This window comes from Haliaeetus albicilla, chromosome 13, assembly GCF_947461875.1.
Source record: "Haliaeetus albicilla chromosome 13, bHalAlb1.1, whole genome shotgun sequence".
In the NCBI taxonomy this organism is placed as follows: Eukaryota; Metazoa; Chordata; class Aves; order Accipitriformes; family Accipitridae; genus Haliaeetus; species Haliaeetus albicilla.
This window is the reverse complement of record NC_091495.1, coordinates 34,212,253-34,234,491: the sequence shown is the minus strand read 5'-3', so window position 1 is coordinate 34,234,491 and position 22,239 is coordinate 34,212,253. Positions and strand designations below refer to the sequence as shown.

The 22,239-nt window shown below is 37.4% G+C and overlaps 1 protein-coding gene across 2 annotated transcripts in view; it reads left to right on the top strand.

Moving 5' to 3' along the window:
- ABCB10 (ATP binding cassette subfamily B member 10) overlaps window positions 1–20,942 on the top strand; it is a 31,914-nt gene extending 10,972 nt beyond the window's left edge. For both annotated transcript variants that reach the window (XM_069800763.1, XM_069800764.1), the window contains exons 2-13: window positions 819–1,019; window positions 1,363–1,565; window positions 3,197–3,331; window positions 4,951–5,097; window positions 5,886–6,021; window positions 8,506–8,601; window positions 13,403–13,612; window positions 13,902–13,981; window positions 15,075–15,255; window positions 15,499–15,542; window positions 16,998–17,032; window positions 17,644–20,942. In XM_069800763.1, the coding sequence (XP_069656864.1) occupies window positions 819–1,019; window positions 1,363–1,565; window positions 3,197–3,331; window positions 4,951–5,097; window positions 5,886–6,021; window positions 8,506–8,601; window positions 13,403–13,612; window positions 13,902–13,981; window positions 15,075–15,255; window positions 15,499–15,542; window positions 16,998–17,032; window positions 17,644–17,935 (1,760 nt within the window). In that variant the 3' untranslated portion in view covers window positions 17,936–20,942. The remainder of the gene's footprint in view (window positions 1–818; window positions 1,020–1,362; window positions 1,566–3,196; window positions 3,332–4,950; window positions 5,098–5,885; window positions 6,022–8,505; window positions 8,602–13,402; window positions 13,613–13,901; window positions 13,982–15,074; window positions 15,256–15,498; window positions 15,543–16,997; window positions 17,033–17,643) is intronic.
- Window positions 20,943–22,239: the final 1,297 nt, after the last annotated feature.

Here is a 22,239-nt window from a genome sequence, read left to right as displayed (position 1 = left end):
GGGTTTTTCCTAGCTCTCAGCCTGGATTGCCTTTTCAGAATCAAGCTGTGTCCTTAGCTCAAGAAATTTCTTTGCAGATTAATGTTCAAAAGGCTAAGTCTTGGTCCAGTGCGATTTTCAAACTCTCTGTGATACAGCGTCAAACCAAGTTACACAGGTTGTTCCACAGCTGACCTTGCAACTGGAATTCAAGAGCTCTGCTCATCATCAAATTCAAATTTATGCTATTTTTCTTTTAGACTAACAATAGTGAGGAGTAAAACAAAACAAATGTATATAAATTTTCCAGTCAAGAGTAAATCAAATGCTTTTTTGTTGGTTTTTTCCCCCAATAAAATAGCATGGTTTACATGGTTCTCAGATCAGATCTTTACTTCAGTCCATTGCTAAATCAGAAATAGACCATTGAAAGCTTTAATACAGTAACAAGCATGAATAATAAAACCCAAACCAAACAGGAGTTGAAGGATTATATGTGAGATATGGAAAATTTGGTAACTGTTAATGCTTTCTAAGGATGACATCTGTGAAAAGTTAACCTTGTTGGATGGTGCTATGTAAGGTTAGACAAGAGAAGCAATTCCAGGACTGATTGTATACAGAGGCTTTCAGGATCTTAAAATGTGCCTTGCCCAAGTTAATTTATACAGTGACTTAAAATAGCCCATTCAGAGCTAGGCCTAAAGGAACGCTGATTATTTAATATTGGCACTCACAAGCTTAATAGAAATTTCAAGTGAAAAATTATTTCATATGTACTATTAATGATCCTGCAAATTCAGAATAATTTTCCTATCCTTTTCCTTGTTGATTTGCAGCTGCTGTTGGCTTTCTGACAGTTTCCAGTGTCATTACCATGTCAGCCCCTTTCTTTCTGGGGAAAGTTATTGACATTATTTATACAAATCCCAGTGAAGAGTTCACTGACAGCCTGACCAGCCTGTGTGCCTTGCTGAGTGGAATCTTTCTATGTGGTGCTGCTGCTAATGCTACTCGTGTCTACCTCATGCAGACTGCAGGTAAAAACAGAAGCAAAAAGTGGTACTGAGAGTCACCTTTTTTCACAGAGTCAGGATATCTAATGATCTGAAATAAATTCTTGGCACTGGTTGAGAGATCCTCTTGGAATCAGTAGCTTTTATAACCAGATCAAAGGTAAACTAATAGTGCAAAGATAAGTATGCTGGAATAATTGTTCATTTTTATTTACTGTTACGTGACATCTTAAAGCTCACTCTCTTCTAGTATATTAAAACTCTGTAATGTGTCTTGTTCAGTGCTGCGTAATCCTGTGATTTTTATATTGTTGGTGTCTGTGTAAAGTCTTGTGTGCCATGCTTCACTGACTTCTGTTTCTGACAGGACAAAGAATTGTGAAGCGTTTGAGAACAACCATGTTCTCCTCTATTCTGAAGCAAGAAACCGCTTTCTTTGACAAGACCAGAACAGGAGAGCTGATAAACCGCTTATCTTCGGATACAGCCCTCTTGGGCCGTTCAGTGACTGAAAACCTTTCAGATGGGCTCCGGGCAGGAGCACAGGCATCTGTGGGGGTTGGAATGATGGTATGGTGGTCTCTTCCCTGCTTGTCACTTCTTGTAGTTTCAAGTTTGTTTCAGTTCTGTTAGGTAATGTGTGAATGTGATTCAGTCCAGAAACTGAATGTGTGTTCTTGGATACAAGTGTATTTCACTGGTTATCTACAATAACTTTTAAGTACTGCCTTGCAATAGATGATGTGCCTGTAGCCACTTGATGTTTACTCACAGACCAAAATATGGAGAACGAAGGTTTGAAATGAACTACTGTTACTGCCCAAATTTATCAAGCAAAGTATAGTAGGCAAATAGCTTAACTCTCTTCTTACTGAAGATATTAAAATCAGTGATAACGTTCCCATGCTTGTAGGTAAAATAGGGTGTGAAGGGACTGATGTAAAAGTCATTGGTGTTGGTTGATTCTGGTTAAGGCCTAGGTGAGCAAAGGCAACACCGAATATCAAACTACTGCCGAGGATTTTTATAAGTGTTAGTCTTTCTGCTTTAGTCCATTGGTAAAGAATATATTTAGGTAGGAAGCATGTTAATGAAGGCTTCAGTGCAGTGCATCAGTTCCCTTGAAGTTTTTGGTGGCATTAATTTTGTTAGGTTTATCTGAGAAAAGATACGTTGGTGGCAATTATCTTAAATGAAGGTGTGGTAATTTCTGCTGTCTACCTGGAGTTAAAAACAGATAGCAAAATAAAAATAAGCTTCCAATATTGATGTTATTAGAAACTGTTAAGAGTTTCCACTATGAAGCTTTAAAGCTTTAATACTTTGTCACTGATAAGAATTATGGCTTTCTGTATTTATCTAAGCAAATAGAGTCTAAGGTTTTATCTTACCATAGATAAAATAGAATAACTTTATGTAAAGCATTCTGCTCAAAATGCTTCCATGCTACAGTGTTAAAAGGTGGACTATAAAAGCTTGCCCAGAAATAAGAGATTATTATGAAATATTTATAAAGCCTGTCAGTTAAGTTGATTTTTAGTTTTTCTGGAGTTTTTTGTTTTCGATACTGAAAGCAAGATGAAATGAAAGCACATTAGATCTAATTTCAATAAATCTTATTAAAAGAACCCATTTAGGAGCTTTGATGATGATTGCTACAAGTGATAAGGTTTTGCAAGAGTAAATTAAATCCATTATTCCAGGTTATGAACATTCATGGGTGCTAGGGAGCACTGGCGACTCCACCTGTTCCTCAGTTACCCAGAAGCAGTGTACGATATTTCTCTACTCAAACTTTCTGCATTACACTGTCTATTTAAAAGTTGTGTAAGTGCTTTAGAAACTATATAGTAGCTTATGTCTTTCAGCATCCCCAAGAGATTTCCTACTAGGCCTGTTTACTGGCAGGTTAAGATATTTGGCTAAGACCACACAGCAAACCAGTGAGAAAGCAAGAAATGAAATCCAGACCGCTTTGCTTATAATCCTTTGTTCTAACCATGGGATACATCCCAAATGCTGTGGAGGAATGGATATTTTGTCTGGAAGTAATAAAACATCATAAATGAAAGCATGGCAGCACTAAATTACAGTCCTACTAGTTTTAGAAAACTCTAGTGAGGCAAGTTGCACTTCAGTACTCTAGTGGTTTTTTTTAATCTGAACACTCACCACCCCTGACACATACCTTTTTCTTCTAGTTTTTTGTGTCTCCTAGCCTTGCTGCATTTGTTCTGAGCGTTGTGCCACCCTTGGCTGTCCTGGCTGTGATTTATGGAAGATACTTGCGAAAACTAACTAAAATGACCCAAGATTCTCTCGCAGAAGCAACACAGGTAATCTTTTAACAGATGCTTTCTAGTTAACTTCAAAGTTGCTCTAGAGTATTTAGGTTAATATCTCTGAAGTTAAAGAACTTCTGAAGATAATTGTACTGTTCATTGCCCTAAGCCATGCTGAGCCTGTAGTTTTGCACCTGAATAGTATGAAAGGTAAACACCAGTAACACTTATTCATAGATGTCAAAAGCAACGGTGCTTTGGTTGTCCATAACAATATAATGTGGAGGTACCAGGCCTTGAGAATTTGGAAATGTAGGAAAGGATAAAGAGGTTAGGCTTTAGCTTTGTGAGAGCATAAAAAAAATCAACCTTTGAAGTCGTGTGTAATTTGGTACCTGGGTTTGAAAAACACTTTTCTTGGACTATGGTTATGAGTTTGAAGCCATCAGAAGCATCCTAGATGGTTCTGTCTTTTAAGAAAACTTTGCTAGCAAGTCCTTCTCTGAAATGAATCCTTGACGTTTGACCTTATTGTCAGCTCTTTAATGTTTATGAGGTTTTACATTTCTTAAGCTTTTCTGGGCATCTCAGCACATATCCAGATATTTGGGAGGAAAGTAGAGGAAGCTGTTGTTTCTAAAGAGGCTGTTGTAGAAGGGCTTTCTTTGTGTTTGCTGACTGCACTGAAATATTGCAAAGCACTATCAGAAAAGAGTAGTGATAGTGACCTTTTCCTCACATCATTAAAAAGCATAGAAATATAATTAGGAAAGATCCAGTTAAAATAACCACAATTGTCAGCTGTTTTAAACTTGGCATGTCCTTTGTAGGACTTCTGCAAATTGACTGTGCAGAAGGAAGATTATCCCTCTTCTGTTGATCTTCCTCATCCTGTGTTGAAGGGAAGCTCATGCCTTTGCAAACCAGGTGTGGGACTTCACATGAACAAGCAATTTTAGTGTTCCATTTGAATTTTCAGGTTGAATGGAGGATGGAAGAAGGAGAATTATAATTTTTATGTCATATTTTTACTCACAAAAGGGGGCCCTGTTTTTTGTCAGACCATCACAGTGTCTGTTAACAACTTAGTCTAATTGGTTACAATTGAGGTAATTTTAGAATTAATACTTTGCTGTTTAGAAGTTAAAATAAAATACTGAGTTGAAATGAGACATTAGTAGTTGGGCTAAATTAATTCCCAGTGTTGCTTTGATCAAATGAGTGGAATTGTTTCAGGAAATAACAGCAGGCTTTCTCGCATGATTTAGTGTAGGATAGAATATTCTTTATTTTTCCCCTCCCCATGTTGTTATTGCAAGTTATTGTGAATAGTAATTTTCTTATGTGTGTTGTTCACATCAAATTAAGGTGGTTTTTTTTTAATGCTACTTTTATATTTTTCTATCTCTGCTAGCACTTAAGGCAATCTTGAAGTTCTTTTTAAACTGTCTGGGCATGCGGTTTACTTTCAACTTAATAGAATAAATTAAAAAAAAAAAAAAGGAGGGGGAGGGGTGGAGAGAGGAGGGCATAAGAAATTTTCCAGTGGTGTCCAAAGGAATGTATTTGGAGATTAGTGTAGTGATACTTGTTTAGCTTTTAAATGTTCTGTAATATGAACATTCCAAATTGTGTGTCTGCATATATTTGTTTTGTTCTTTGCTTTAATGTAGTTAGCTGAAGAGCGTATTGGAAACATAAGAACAGTTCGAGCTTTTGGACAAGAAGTGGCTGAGGTGGGAAAGTATACAAATAAAGTTGATTATGTACTACAACTGGCTAAAAAAGAGGCACTAGCTCGGGCAGGCTTCTTTGGAGCAGTAAGTATATTTTGATGAAAGTAAACCAACCATGTTTTGCCAAGTGTCGATTATTTTAAAATTCATGAAGGTACTTATAAATCCGCAAATAAATGAATTGAGTGTAAATTGAACCTACATAAAACTGTGGGAAGACTGGACTTAAATCAGTCTAAATTGCTGTGAAACTGCACTTCAAGATACAGTGGTATGATAAAGCCAGTTTAAGCCTCTATTTCTGCCCCACACCCTTAGCTTGGTAGTATTTATCTGAGCCCATACCTCATATTCGGGGAACTAAACTAGTGGAAACCTTTCCCCCCACCCTTAGTGTTTTACAGGTTTGTGTTCCTGATGAGATGAGCATCAATGCAAAGGAAGCTGGGGAGTGCACAGGTCGGGGAGGGAGGGTGGGATTGCATTTTTCCATAACAGTTTGCAGTGAGTTTGCTTAACAGTATTCTAAAACTGCAATGTAACTGCAGACTATCAACTCTTCTCCTTTAATGATGGTTGAGAATAATGTTTGGTGTTCCTTTCCGTTTGGGGGGGGTGGGCACGGGGAAAAGAGGTGCTTGCTTTTTGAGCACTTGTTGGATAGCACAGTGCAGTGCCAGTGGATGTCTGGCTGGCTGTTGGCTTGGTTTGCTTTCAAATTGGTTTTGTTTAAATTTAAATCAGTCTTCTAAAAATCTAGATACCCATAATATGGGAATTCTTTTATTAGAAGGAAAATTCTGAAGCAACATTTTAGAGGTTGAAATTTAAGATACATGTGACAAAATCTGCCTTTTCCTCTTTTTCCTTAGACTGGCCTTTCTGGGAACTTAATTGTCCTCTCAGTCTTATACAAAGGAGGATTATTAATGGGCAGTGCCTACATGACAGTTGGTGAACTCTCATCTTTCCTAATGTATGCTTTCTGGGTTGGAATAAGCATTGGAGGTATGGAATGAGAAATTAGATTTTCTTCACTTCAAAGCGTTACAGTCAGTATGGGGGCGGGAGGGAAGAAGCTCTTAAAAGATCTGGCTTTCTTAAAAAGTTTCTTCCAAATGATCTTCCCAAGAAATTATACATAATTTTTTTTTTCTGAAGAGTTAATGAAAATAATAATTTATAACTTAATCTTAATATACGCCTTCCATTTTCCCAAAGGAATACAGAGGTTATTTTTTTCGATGTGTGTATGTGACAGATACATATTACTTTAATTTTCTTTGGGTCTAAATTAAGATACTTGGTATATTGTGTAAAGAAGTAATACTGGTATTATAATTTTTACAAAATATGTGGGTCTGTGTTAAACTTATTCTATTTAGAAAGACATGTAGAATTTAGCTGTAACACAGTATAGAGTGTCTTGAGCTGAAAGAGTAAACAATGTGCCAGCAGAACACTACACTCTGGTGCTAACCTTTTGTTTTTCCTTACTGACTGGCTCCTCCTTTGAAGCTCAGGCTCTGTAATCTACTGGCCCAGAAACAAACTGTTCATCTTTTTGACAGAGCAGTCTTTACTACTGCATACAGGCAAAAGTGAAGATAAGGTACTTTGAAGTTTGACAACTGATTGGAAGGGTTGTTCTTTAAAATGAGTCTGCTACGTCTGATAGACTGGCAGGGCAATGCAGCTCATCTGTACTCTTCTAAGACTAAGCCTGATATTGTGGGAAGCACAAAGATGTGCCTGAAGGCAAAATTCACAAAACTTGCTTCCTCGAATATCAAAATTCCAGTGGCACCCATACCAACTACCAAAACCCTTTCATCTCTGGTTAAGTCATCCAAGTGTGGTCAACAGACAGATACCTGGCACTGTGAAAACATGGGGCAAATTAATGTAAAATAAACGAAGAATAAGTTTAGAAGCACTGATAAAATGTCATTGAATTAATTTCTATTTGCTATAAAAACATCTTGTTAAATTCTACTTAAAATTATTGAAGAATATAGTTCTGTACAGACCTTATTCTCATGGGGACTCTGAAGTAAAGGTGTCTTGCCACAAGAAGCCTGCCTTCCTTGACACCTACAAGGCATGTAAATCGTCGAAGTGCTAAGTCTGCTTGCTATGTCATCATCAATACATATGGAAGTTCATGCAATGAACTTTGAAGTTCACTGCATAATTTGGGACTTTGCCCCTTTTTGTTGTAACAGTTTTCTGTGTTTTCTACCAAACACTGTGAACACAGGTTATGAAAATTAAAAAACATTTTCTAAGTAGTATTTGCTGTCCTTATTATATAATGCTTTTTAAGAGTGGTTGTGAATTTGCAAACCTCAGTGTCTCAGTTTCAAGGTGCTCTGTGAGGCTCACGCCTTCTCCCCTGTGCTCTGCTCTAGGATGTAGGTGCTTTGGCTCTTTTTTCCAAGCAGACAGCTTCTCACTGCGGCTGGTGCTTTGTGTTGCAAGCTTTCAGATAGTCCTCAGCAGCAGCATGATGAAATCCCCTGTCTACACTTACAGACTCATGACCTTGTGCTGGGCTTGTTGCTCTGAAAGAATAAACCAGTAAACCTATTTTAATATACCTTGGGTTTTCTTCCCTCCTGAAATCACTCTTAACACTATATGCATTTTAAGATGGAAGTGGTTTCTTCTGTATGTTTATTCTGTTGGAATTCAGAGTTTTTTAAATTGGTTACTCTGTTTTGAAAGACACACAAACACTGGAGAAATAAGACATTTTATATTTATGTCTTACTCCATTTTTGGTTCTAGGTTGGTTTCTGTGTTTATTTCAGCTGGAAAGCCCTTCAGCAAAGCCAGCTCCAAGATGATTCACACAGCTGCTAAGAGCTGGGACCCAGTGCTATATGCAGGCCTTGTCCTTAGCTTTTGCTTTATCCAGTAATGTTTGAAGCATGCTGACTTGGGAGATATATTTCTTTACATTGTTCATTCTCCACATAGCTTCTCAAGCGTCAGTTCAGCCTTAGGTTTTGTGCCCTCCCTCCCCTGTGGCTGACTCAGCCAGGCTCCCCTGTAGTAGTATAACCCTGTCTGACAAAGAAGGGCATTCAGAGTGTTCCGTTCTGCTGAATGATTTTAAAAATTGTCCTAGTAGGTTGCATGCAAGGCTATTTCTCTAAAGTTGGATGCTGTTCTTCCTGACAGATGAATGAAAAAGAGCTGCTTTGCTTTTGAGTATATGCAAGCTTAAGTGTATTAACATTTTCTTCTTTTTTCTTCAGAACGATTTCTTTTACAGATATAAGTAAGAATGGTGAATAAGAGTTATTGGTAGCTCTCAAGTGAGACTAGATAGGATTTAAATCAACATGTTTGATAGTGTGTTGGAGTAAAAGATCCCCTACACATTTGATGCTTCAGTGCTAGTGACAAAAAGTATAACGCAAATTTTATGCCTCCTGTGTCTTCCACTCCTTATGGATGCATAATACTGTTCTGCTTTTTATTTAGGTCTAAGTTCCTTTTATTCTGAGCTAATGAAAGGACTAGGTGCTGGTGGACGTCTTTGGGAACTTATTGAAAGGAAGCCCCAACTTCCGTTTAATGGTGGGTCCCTGCTTTGTTACTGTTCATAGGTTGATTTTTCTTGTATTGGTCACCAGTATTTCAGAAGGATGTGTGTTGTACTTAAAGGTAGTACTGACTTACATTCTTTTGAAAGAAACTAGATATAGTGGTAATTCTTGTGAATTTTCCTAACTATGAAACAGATGATGAAAATTTCCTTTAATCAGAAATTTTAGAAGCTGAAAATTTGGTGGTTTTTTTCTTTAATTAATTCAGAATATGGTTTTAAATATATTACTTTGAAAGTGTAACTGAGGACATGCTCATTTCTAGCTTCTTGGAATATGTCTTTGATGTCATCACCACTGTCTCTTGGATCAGCTTTAGAGTGAAAAGAGTGGAAGGAAGAAAAAGGAGGGGAGGGAGGAGCTCTGAGATGGTTGTATCTCATATTTGCAATAAAAAGGTTTACCACACTCATCTCTAATGGCTAAGAAATTAGCAGTCTGAAAAGAGATGCTTTCAAAACCAGGTGTTTTTCATTAAGAGTGTCTCAAGTTTAAACGGTTCATAGTGATCCAGTGAAAACAGTTCCTTAGTGAGACATGTAAATGTGAAACCTAATTTGTAAGCACAAGTTTGAGGCCTTTCAGCAGCACATGCCAAACTGAATTTTTGAGTTCTTCAGCCATAGCAGGACTGAGGCATGACTGGGAAATGAAAGGAAGGAAGGGGTGGAGCTGAGGTGGAGAGTCCAGCTTCTTGGGAGAGTGTGGATGTGCAAGTACAGCAGGTGTTGCTTTTGGAATGATTTGCACCCCTCTCTTCACAGTAGCACTACCCACATTTCTCCCTTCTTTAGGTATGAACAAGGAAGTTTTGAAGAGGAGGTAATGTCCTTTATTAATCAAGTTTGACATTATTGGTTGTGTGAGGAGAAACAACCAATTTTTGTGGCAAATCAGTCATTCACATCTGAATTCTTTTCATGGGCTGCTTTAGGCCTAAAGATAGGTTTGTGAATCTGAAATCACATCTGGTTTTATCAGTATGTTTATAGAAGAATGTGCTCACCTTTGAGAGGTGTTAGACTTTTATGGAAGCTTGCTGAGGTACTAGTCAAATCCCCAAAAGAAGATATGCAAACTTCCCTATAAATCTGCCTTTTAAATAAGTACGTAAATATAGTAACATTTAAACAAATATAAAAAATAAATACTACTAATAATTAAAATAATATTTAATAATATTTAATTATTTAAATAGAACAAACAAATATTTTTAATATCTAATAATATTTAAATATAGTAAATAAAAATACATTGCCAGCAACACCTTATTTACAGTTTTATTGTTTGGAAGCTAGACAATGCCCTCTAGTACTGAGCGTATTTTGTATAAACAGCGTTTGCCTGTATCCATCAAAGTAGTTCAATAAGCTGCTTGTAGAAGATACTTTCTGTGTGAGTTGCTGTTTTATTTAATTGCCTGCATCCCACTTAGCAAAAATCGTACATCACTGTTCACCAGCTCTGTATGTTGTTGAGAAATGCAATATAGCAGAGTCCAGGTGAGCTGTCAACACTAGTTTCTCTCTGAGTTTTATACGGTCCTCTGATCTGGAAACTTTGTAAGGGCTGCTCTAAGAGTCAGAGTCAGAAAAGAACACCCAACAGACGTAATAGGTTTTTTGAGTGAGCTCTGGCTGTAAAGAATAATAGAATACCATGTTGGAAGGAACCTCAAGGATCACTGGGTCCAATCTTTCTTGGCAATCTGTCTAGACAAGATGGCCCAGCACCCTGTCCAGCCAAATCTTGAAAGTGTCCAATGTTGGGGAATACAGGAATACACCAATTCCTTGGGGAGATTCTTCCAGTGGCTGATTGTTTGCATTGTTGTACCCATTACCTGCCCCCTCCCCCCCATCCCACCCTTTGTCTTTTCCAGTTGACTCTGTGTAAAAAGGGAGTCTCCATCTACTTTGTAGCCACCCATTAAATACTGGAACATCATGATAAGGTCTCCCCTATGCCTGCTTTTCTCAGGGCTGAACAAACCCAGTTCTCTCAGCCTTTCCTCATATGGCAGGCTTCCCAGTCCTTGGATCGTCTTTGTGGCCCTTCTCTGGACCCCCTCCAGCCTGTCCACATCTTTTTTGTACAGCAGGGACCAAAACTGAACCCAGTATTCCAGGTGTGGCCTGGCAATCGTGGAGTAGAGTAGGATAATGACTTCTTTATCTCTGCTGGTGATGCCCTTGTTGATGCAACCCAGCATCCTGTTGGCTTTCTTTGCCACAGCAGCACAGAAAGAATGGAGTTTTATCTTTTGAGTTGGTTACTACAGAGGGGTTCTTTTGAAATGCTGTGCTTCAAATTTCTGTTCTGCTTCTGTCTCCCTGCACTGGAATTCCTCAGATTCTTAATCTGATGGACACCAAGTCACAGTTGGCCTCTGTCTCATTTCTCTTCACAGCTGCAAGCCTGTCTGTAGGATGCTTTTCAATGTGCATAGACTTGACTTAGGCACTGAAAAGTAATATTGTCTCCAGTGGATGGAGGCAGACTTAGAATAGCAAAAGGTCCAAAGGTCCTTTGTCCAAAAGGTAACCGCCAGCTGACTGATGAAGGGATAGTTACACACTCTTGTCTTTACCAATGAAGCTGGCTTAAACTTCCTGCCATGACATCCAGTGCCACACTGCAGAGTGGGATTTTTTTTTATTTTTAATCTGGATTATTTCAGTGGTCTTCACCTTTACAGTGATACCAGTGCAAAGTAAGCAGCAGTATTGGGGCAGAAGTTGTCTTTCCCACTGCAGGTATTGAATTGTTTAATCACACCAATAGTGACATCCAGAAAACAATCTTTATTTTATAGACAGAACATAAGTCAGACAGAGTTTCAGATGTCCACGTAGCATAGGCTTACAGAAAGCTTCTTTTAAGTTTCCTTTCAGTATAAACTAAATAAATAGGAAAGGATATAAACCTTAGTCTCAGAACCCAATTATAGTTGATTTCTGGCACATCAGACAATAAAGCCAAGAGACTATTTCTCTACTGTCCAAACCCACCTGAAACATCTACTCTCTTGGCTACTTAGGTTTTATTTTCATGGAACTCCAGCTGTTGCTGGTGACAACAGATATCTCAGGAACAAATTATAATGTATTTTTTTCCTGTATCTAGAATCCAAACAAGAAACAAGCACAATCCTGTATATAGCTTTTGGATATTTTTACAGTAATATATAGAGGAAGGACTTGTGGTACCAGACTTCCTGTATTGCAGTAGATTTCAGTGTTTCAGGGCACAGAATAGACTGTGCAATAACTGGAACTGAGAATAAAGATAAGCAATTACTTGTTACTTTGGTAATAGTAAAGATTATGCTGCTAGCACAGAATTTAGCAAAAACATTTCTTTTCCCAAAGGGAGGTTTACAGGCCATTGTGCTTTTACCTAACAAAGAAGTTACAATGTGTATGTCCATGGACTAAAGTCAAGGAAGGAGTCTGAAATTGTATGCTCTTGCCTTTGCCATTTCTACACTACTACCATTAAACTGAAAGGCTGGAGAAGAGGAGGGAATCCGGGAAAAAGAAAAGCAAAATAAATTATTTGGTCTAGGAACTGCAGGGGTAGTGAAATCTTGATTGCAACTGATGGGTGTCTGTGTTTCCTATCCAGTTACTGTTGAACCAAACACGGGCATGTGCTACCATATGCTGTGGCTAGTTGGGGGTCACCTATGTGCTGCATCTGAACAGAATTAAGGGGTTTGAGTTGCATGTCTTCAGCATGAACAAACACTGCTCGGTTATTGCTCTGGTGCTGCCAGTTTTCACAAAACTGGTAGGAACTTTGTCAGTGAGACTCTATCCTTTGGGAATGCAGCACCACTGTCCACGTAGTTTGCTTTGTATGGATATGTGTTGCTGGGATTTAACAAGGCTTGAAGAAATTGTGTTTCTTTGTCTTACCTATTTGTAAGCTTTTTCTAGTACTGGTATTCTTTTAAGATAATTGTTTAAATCCAGTGCTGTGCTCCAGAAAGAAGCTGGTTTTATTTAACTTGGGCAGTTGTTCATTCATGATGGTTTGTTATGGTATTTCACAAACTGAAATTTTAGTTTCAGTGAACTGTTGCCTAAGAGTTATGCCTCTGATTGGTCTTTGAATATAACGTTGTCCTGAATTTATTAAATTTACTTTCCACTTAAAAAAAAACACCCTAAAAAATGGCCATTAATGCAACAAAGCTAGCAGCAGCTTTATTCCAGTGACAGCTTAAAAGCTACCCAGTTAACAGGTGGTGGAGAGGGAACTACTCTTATCCAAAGAGGAGGGTGTTTCAGGTGACTTTTGTGGCTTGATGAAAGGACAGTAAATGATTTGCAATGTTTATCTTTTTGCATGTGTTCTATGGCAACGGGACTTTGGCCTTCAACAATGCCATTTCATTTCATTGCTCCTAATTGACAAAACTTAAATTGTTCATAATATGTTTAAAAATTCAGATAATTCTACTAGAAGTGAACATTGTTCGTTGTTAGGTATTAGCAAGATGCAGATTATCCCTCTTGCTGTAGGTAGCCTACAGCTTCACTGCTGGTGAGCAACCTGAAATTACATTCAGGAACCAGTGGTGTACCACAGTGATTCAGTCATGGCTGAAATATAACCCCTGCGGTCCTGAATTGTGGCCTGCAGCTATCCCTGGATTTAACATGGAGATAGATATTTCTATTGGGTTTCTGTAAAGCAAGTTCTAGGAGGGCTGAGCTGATCTTTGTTTCTGTTCACATTTCTGTATTTTATTCTTTCTCATATAGAGGGAATCACACTAGGCAAAGACACGTTCAGAGGTGCTTTGGAATTCAAGGACGTCGAGTTTGCATATCCAACACGCCCAGAAACATCTATTTTCAAAGATTTTAGCCTTTCCATTCCAGCTGGCTCTGTTATGGCTCTGGTTGGCCCAAGTGGTACAGGGAAATCAACTATCGTATCCCTTCTGCTGAGGCTGTATGATCCTATCTCAGGTATGTTTTGTGTGTTGCTCTCATTCGTGACAATTGGTGCTTTGCATCTCTGATACACTTTACAAACAGTCGGGCTTCCTGTGCTTGACGTCTTGACGTGACTGTTCCACTGATGAACTGTGCTTCCTGCTGGGGTGTATGGTTCATTACCTTGTGGTGGTGCCTGTATAGCTTTGCATTTCTGATCCACCAGTATGCGATTCCTCCGGGGTCGTTATTCTCAACTGTTCTTTCTGCCTCTTTTCAGTACTTGTCAAACACATTTGACTTTACTGTTTCTTAATTTAAGGTACTATCACCGTTGATGGCTTTGATATCCGTCAGTTAAATCCACTGTGGTTCAGGACAAAGATTGGAACAGTGAGTCAGGTGAGGAAGAAAAAAAAGTTCTAAGTGAATGAAATAATCTTGTGTGATCAACTAGCTGTGCCTCACTTCTCTTCTTTTTAAAACTATATAATCTTGCTTCTCAGTGAAATCCCTCCATGTCACCATAACTGCTGTTGTGCATGCTTTGTTCTAAAAATAAGTATTCAGAACTAGCCCCATTATTCTGTAGTCTATTTTTACATAATTATAGAGATTCAAAGTGTTAGCTTAGAAGAAAAGTGTGCATGTGGAGACTGGAAAGTACATTGTTGCAAATTGTATAGGTATGACCATCTTGATGTTTGCTATGATTTTTTGAAGAAAGTAACACAAGGCTTAACATTTAATCACGTTTTATGTTAATGGCAGTTACACAATCATATTTTACACAACCATTTGAAAACTGACCACCTGTGCTCTGTGTTGTTTCCAGGCAAACACAATTCCATTAGGAAAGCATGAAAATACAGCACTGTTGGCACTTAATCTTGTAGTGCCCCCTCCCTAGCAACCCCCAAACTCTGCAAATACAGAGAGATGTTCAATGGTCTCTTAAAAATAAACTATTTGACAATTAGAATATGTATGTTCCTTCCCTCTTCTCCCCAGGTGCTTCACAATGCAATTAACTGTTAGGTTGATGTTCTGGTTAAAAGCATGAGGATAACTGAGCACATGTTGCATTTCAAAACATCTACTTTATGTAATAATGCCACCAAAAGCTTTTGTGCAAAAATTATTTTCCTGTGGACACATTAGCGTTTTTCTTTTTGAATGTATGTATTCCCCTTGAGTTACCAGTAGGAGATTCATGCTGGTATTCATACTACAGCATGTCTCTATTTTATAAACAGAGCAGACTTACCTTGTTTCAGACATTCTCCCATTGTACATCACTTGGCCTATCTGCCAGTCCTCTTCTCTGTTTTTTGTGTCTAATTCAATTAACTCTAGCTTACATATTCCTTTGTATGGATATAAAAGAAATTAATGCTGGGTCTTGTAAGTGGGATTTATGTTATTTGAGATATAGACAATACATGCATGTGATTACAGATCTCTACCATATTAGTTATGTTTTTGAATTTATTAGGAACCAATTCTGTTCTCCTGTTCTATTGCTGAAAATATTGCCTATGGTGCAGAGGATCCTTCTACTGTGACTGCAGAGGAGATTCAGAAAGTTGCTGAAATAGCTAATGCTGCTAGTTTTATCAGAGATTTTCCAAAAGGGTTTGACACTCTAGTTGGAGAAAAAGGCATTTTGCTTTCAGGTACATCTTTATATTGCTTATTTTAAAAATCTGGATGCTATAGAGTGAAGTAAAAATTCTATTATTTTTTGTTACTAGTTTTTTCTCCAAGTCATAGTCTGCCATAAGTATTTAAAAAATCCCTCCTTCATCTCCATCCCACCCCCTAAAGTACATGTGCGTAATTCTGTTCAGCTCAGGCATTCAGTTAAAATTACTTTACATATGTTTTCCTACTTCAATTTACTGAGCTTTTTCCCCCAGGTGGACAGAAGCAACGAATTGCAATTGCTCGAGCTCTGCTCAAGGTAAGCCAGTACCCAAATAGCTATATAACTACTTTGTGGGGAGGTGGGAAGGGTTAAAAAGGAGGAGGTCTTTCAATGGGAGATGTAGAAAAAGATTTTTAAAAAGAAAATGATATCTTTTATGTTAATGAGGAAGTTTGAAAGGGCTGAGTGGTTTAACTAAAGAATTTACTTATGTAAGTACTTCTTCCTATCTTTCAGTCATGTTTTTTCATAGTTGTTGCCAAGACAGATGGTAAATCATTGTATAATGGCTCACTTTCATAAGATCAGGTCTAGGATGAAGGAAGACTTTAAGAATATGGTGCTAGTAAACTCATATATGATAGCTCTGTCTCTGTGTTCAGATCTTTATCATTCATGGGTTGATTTTTCTGGGTTGCAGCTTACTAGCGCTATAGATGCCCTGTCTTGGCTTTGCGGGGAGCTGCTCTGGATTTGGGACAAGATACTATTTCAGGCACAATGTTGTGTCATTTTTTTCTTCAAGGGTTGGTGTGGGTAGCTTTAGGGTGGGCTCTGTGCTGCACAAATTTGAGGAGGCTTCTGAGGATCAGAAGGACAGGGAATTTAGTTCAGGGACAGCCACAGGGCCTCACAGGGAGGAGGTTTGGTGCTGATGCTCAGCTGGAAGTTTTGACCCTAGCTGAACCCAGCTTACATTCACCTTAAGCCACACGGGTCTCTATAGCATCCTAGCATGCCCAGTTCTCCTAGATTCCTGGGAATTTTTCATTATACCAGTTCTCTTTTCCCACAAATGCTGAAAAGCTGATTGCATTTCATGTCAAGTACAGTTCATGGGAGTAGAGACTTTATTTGGGGGGAAAAAAAAAGTTTTAAAAAATAAGCGAGTAGTTGATATATATGTGATTGGGGTTCAATGGCATCCCTTCTCATTCAGAAGCAGCATGTTAGGGATTTGAGCACTAGCTATTTCTTTTTTTTTTTATTTAATTGGGAAGACTTCTTAAATGCTAGTTCTTAAGTACTACGTATTTCATCTGTCAGTGAAATACTGTTTGTTGGTAGGTTTTTGTTATTTTTTGTTACTAGACAGTTATATATAGCAGACTGCAAGTGGAAGGTAGCTGAGCCTCTGTGAAAGATCCACATAAGAGCAGTAAATAGGAAATTGAACTTTTGACCACAGTGCTGCCAAGTATGCATTAAAAACCATCTCCCACCTTTAGTTTGTATCTTTCAAATAGTTATCAGGTAATAGTGTTCTGTTACTTTAGTTTGGAAAATTTGAAGGTGGAAGAGTGTTGTTTCTGTTTTGTCCTCTTAGCATTTAGACTTCTTAAAAGTAATGCTTTGAACGACACTCAGTTCTTTTGATGAAGTAAGTACACTTACTTGGGATTTTAAGCTGTATGAATCCAGTTCTCTATTGATATAAATATTCAGATCTTGTTTAATTTTTATTATAACCAATTTTACTTTCTTTTTCAGAATCCTAAAATTCTTCTGTTAGATGAAGCAACGAGGTAAGAAAGAAAAGAAGTAGAAACTTAGAAATCATGTATTTGTAAAACGCAGATTTGGGAGGTGTTCTCTCTTCTTTCTTTCTCTGCATGCCCTTGCAAAAATTATCTAGCCCCTTATTCTTCTCTACCCACAAAAAGAATGTGCTTTCTAGAAAGCGTGAATTGGTTAGGACACCTGTGATAAAAGCTGTTTATGCAAAGTGGAAAGGATAGCTGGTACACTGTGTTGTAATTTTTCATGGAGTTAAATTTGTTATATGTAAATTGATTTTGAAACAGCTACTTAAAGCTTTTTTCTATCTTTAGTTAAATGAAGATCTTAGTGTAAAAGAGATGATTATACTGCAGTATAACTTAATTTTTTTCACAGAATTAATTTTGTGTTATTTCTCCATGCATGTTTTTGCATATGAGAATATGCAATGCCTATAACTTGGATGTGTGCACTAAGCATATTCTTGAAAGTTTCCTGCAGTTCCATTGGTTCATATTCACCAACGATAGCAAGGGTTTGCAGTTTTAGCAAAATAAGCCTAATGCATACAAAACTAACCTGTCTTAAAATAACAAATATCCCCTCTCTCCCCTCCCTGCTTCCAATTTCTTACTAGTGCTTTGGATGCTGAAAATGAATATCTAGTGCAAGAAGCTCTGGACCGGCTGATGGAAGGGAGGACAGTCCTAATTATTGCTCATCGTCTGTCTACTATTCAGAATGCTGATTTTGTTGCAGTCCTTGGCCAGGGTAAAATTCTTGAATGTGGAAAACATGAGGAACTACTTGCAAATCCAAATGGACTTTTCAGGAAACTAATGCAGAAACAAGCTTTTCTTCAGAATAATGATACTTTTGCATTAGATTTACAATCCAGAGAAAAGCATGTATTAAAAGAAAATGTATGAGAATGTATGAATAACAGAAGCTTACAAACTACAAAGAATATAACTTATGTTTCAGTTATGTAAAGTAAATGTTATATTTTTCCAAAATGTACAAAATATTCTTTTGAAACTTAAATGTGTTTAAACTTTTTATTGAAAGCTTTTTAATAATTATTGCAACTTTTTAAAATGTCTATCACATTGAGATAATTTCAGTGTATAGATTTTTCTCCTTTGTGTTATGTTAATTGAGACCATTTAGAATCTGGTTTGCTGAAATGCACTGTACGATGGTGTGCTGCATTCTCAAGTAAGTTCAGTATTTTAAGGGTAATTAAATGACAATCTTATCATTTTCATATCATTGTCTCTTCCCTTTTCAAGGAACTTTTGCTTTCTGTGCTTGTCAGTAGTCTTAAAATGCTGGAATTCAAAAATGCGTGACACTAACATACTCTGAAAGTTCTGACTTCCACTGCACTGTCCTTTCAGTTACCATTTGTTCTGAAATGTGAAAGCTGATTATGATCACCATCTACAGTTAGTGTAGAGAATTACATATGAGAACACATTTTAGCAAGTATGGAAGCATGAGCTGGAGGAAAGTTCTTTAAACAAACAAACAGCAAAAAAAACCCAACCAAACAAAAAACCTAACTGACTTTACATAAGGACAAAGGAAGTGTATTAGTACACTAAGTCAGCATAGGAAAATCTAAAATTTGCATGCATTTTCTTCCCTTCCCTATTTTCCCAGTCCTTTAGGTTCACTTCCTTTCTAAGATGACATTCAAAAGAATGCGCTCTTACATATGTAAGTTTTTATCCTTTTTTAAGGCCTATGTAAGTTTTTTATTGTTGCTTAAAATTTCATTCACAGAAATCCCAAGTTTGGCCTAACTGCCTTGTTAGGGACAACCAGGAAACTACCTTCTCAAGGACAACTAGTAAAATAAGAGCTTTACATTAATTTGATTAACTGCAGGAGGGTACATTTGGCAGTAAAGAGTAGGCTTCACGTTTCTAATTAAAGAATCTTTTCCAACAGAATCTCTCTAAACTTCTGAAGATGCAAAAACCCACAAGGTAATTTAAAAAAGCTAGAAACTTTCCAGGTCACATTAAAAATCATCTATGCTAGGAAAACTTGTTGCTGGAAAACTTTATTGGCAATAGGTGAGATACCTAGTGCTGGGCAAGCTTAAAATGTTTATTTAATGTGCCAATAATGGCGTTTTGTGGAACATAGTGAAAATGCTAAAGAGATGCCTGTGCTAGGGAATGAAAAGAAAATTACATCCAGATGTAATTTTATCTTCTGATATAGTTTTACTAGAAGCAGATATTGTACTAAAGATATGCCAAAAATACCACTGACCCAGTGTTTAATTTCAGTGTTGACTACCAATTATTCTCTTTACAATGTATTTAGAGGGGCTTGAACTTTAATCTTTACTCATGTAATTGCTCCTTATGTGAGATGCAATGAGCCCCTTTATTCATGCGTTTACACAGGTTGCAGGAATTACTTGCAGCCAAACTGAATTAATGTTTTATGTCTTCTGTTCATTAGTTGTTCTGGCAGGGTTGCAGTCTACAGAAAAGTGTGAAAAGCTACAGAAAATCTCTAGTCCTCTGAAAGGTGAATGTCTGTCATAACAGGTACTTTGGATAACAGACTTTATTCAGGTTAGAACTACTCCAAATACTCCTTAGAACAAACCACAGACCTTAACGAGGTGAGAAAACAGAGTTTCTTAGTAATCTGCAAGTAGAAAGCTTTGCTGGACAACTACAGATTTGTGGTTTACGCACTTGTGATGTATATGATGTGTGCATGTGGCATGCTGTATACTTCCACAGCAGTGCTAGTCAACACTGGGTATGGTTGCATTTTTTAACTGTAGGTGCCCTAGTAGATTAATGAGGAAAAAGGTGTGAGAAAGTAAAATTAAACTACTGCATTCTTTTTGTTACAAGAGTTGAAGACCTTCCTGTCTGAGGTGGAAACTGTTGGTATATCATTAACAATCCTGATAGGCATCTTTTGCTAAGGACCACTATTTCATGCTGCAGCCTCGTGTACCATGGTCCATAGGACAAAAATGGGCTATGCAACGTAGAAAAGACTTAATGTGAGAATATCTGACTGTGCATCAGAAAGAAGTATAAGCCAAACTTTCTCAGAGTCACTGACTCTTATTTTCCATCATTGCCCTCTTCAGTTTTTAGTAATACTGCATATCTGCTATTTGTTTTGTTTAAGCTACTGTCAGTACAAAGAGGTTCAGTTCCATGAGGGATGGTATTAACAGCTCAAAACACAGCTGTGCTACTCCTAGTGTATTCCAGAGGCCAAAAGGTACTCGGAAATTCTTTTGATTGCAGGTAAATACAATTTAAATCAAATTAAACTTATCCAACATTTCCTGAAGGAAAGGCCAGACCTTATTCAGAATTGTTAGAGGTTTCAAAGTGTCCACGTAGCCCTGGTGCAGCACATTTATATAACACCATGTCTCTTTTATGCCACACACACTAGTGTTCAACTTTGGCCTAAACATATCTTCTCTGTGTAGAAAAGTAGTAAAGATGATTTCCCAGACATTCAAAAATAAATGTAATTAACTTTACGTGCACACATGTATATCAAATATGTAATATAAACATTTTTCAGTTTCTATCACTAGTTGCCATATTTTATTTGATACCTATGGGCATCATTTTGAAGTCTTTTAGTAATACTGCCTCTCTTGCCTTGGAGGCCAGAACTATTTCCTTCCTTAACTTCTGCTACTCAGTCATGACTTCTGGGGTTTAAATACTGTATCAAATGGCTTTCAAAACTACCTTGCTAAATTGAATGTATTAGTTAGGGTTGAGTATTTGGAGACCAAATGACAGGTCAGTTCTCAATGTATGCTTAATCCCTTTACTGTGTTCCTAATTAGTTTTCTGATTCTTGACAGCATGAATGTTTTCCTGAGAGAAATAACATACTGAAAATAAAGTGTCTTGAATAACTTTATTACTTAAACTACTTATTAAACTATTTATTTTAATGCTTAAATAAAGTATCGGTCACAGCATCATCAATGCAGTGAATGGTCGGCATCTCTGAAAGAGCTAAAGTTCTTTCAGCTCAGCTTTCAAGTAGTTAATGCAACTTTTTGCTTTGATCTTCCGATACAGAGAGCCTCTTCTCTGTCAATACTTTAATCTTTGAAAAGGGAGTGGACTCCAGTTAGGGGAGTAATAGAAGACAACATCCTGCCTTTGTGGTCTCTCCAATTAATTGTCTTCACATTTCCACAGCTCAACATTTTCAGCTGTCTTGAATGGGGACAAGTATTTCCAGTTGTGTAAGAGGTCTTAAATTCATGATGCAGTGATCCAGTGGATTAATACTCTGACCTCTTAGGGAATTCTGTATTCTGATGAGCAAGACATTACATATGGTATGATATCTTTTATACACATCTTTGTTTAAACATCTGCATAGTCCCAATAAGGCACAATCAGTTAACCAATACATGGCAATTTTGTTTTGCTCTGTAGATGATGGGGTTTGATCGCTGCTATCCTTTCAAACTAATTTTCTTTCTAAATAAGTAGGCAGTTATCTGTGGCTAGTCTACCCAAGCAAGATATTCTACACTGTTTTTCAATCCATCAATCAATAAATCAAAACCAGAAGTATAAAAAGATTATCAATCCCATATATTTTGAAGTTGTGGCTTTAATGTAAGTCAGTCCACTATTTCCATTCTCTTAGTTCAAGTTGCCACTAGGTCAGTATTGTCGAAATTGCTTGCTGGACAGTCACCTTTTCATGTGAAAAACAAGTACCACATGAGTCCCAGTTCAAGAACTGGTTAAGTCTTTAACCGATATAGTTAGCATAAGCCAGCTTTCTCCGTCAAAAATGAGATTTAAAGGTTGAGTTGTATCCTCTCTCCTGAAGATGGAGCTCTTAACACAGGACTGGGACAGCAAAAGGAAGCCAGGTAATTCCCTCAGGAAGCGTAACTAAGTGTGTGCAGGATCCAATCAGCAAAAAACTAGTGCCTCACACTGCATCATCTTAAATATTTTAGAAACGAGATGTGAAGGGGAGCTTTCAGTTTTTAAAATAATTTGAATGTCACCGTTCATGGATGTTGGGCAATGTGGACAGCAACTTGAATTTTACTCAGTTTTTTCCCCATTTGCGTGTTTTGTGCATGCATTTTCTGGTTTGGGTGGTTTGTTTTTCTTGATGAAACAACAGTAACATGATGGTTTAGCATCACTGCATGGAGTAAAATAGAGAAGGCTGTATAGAT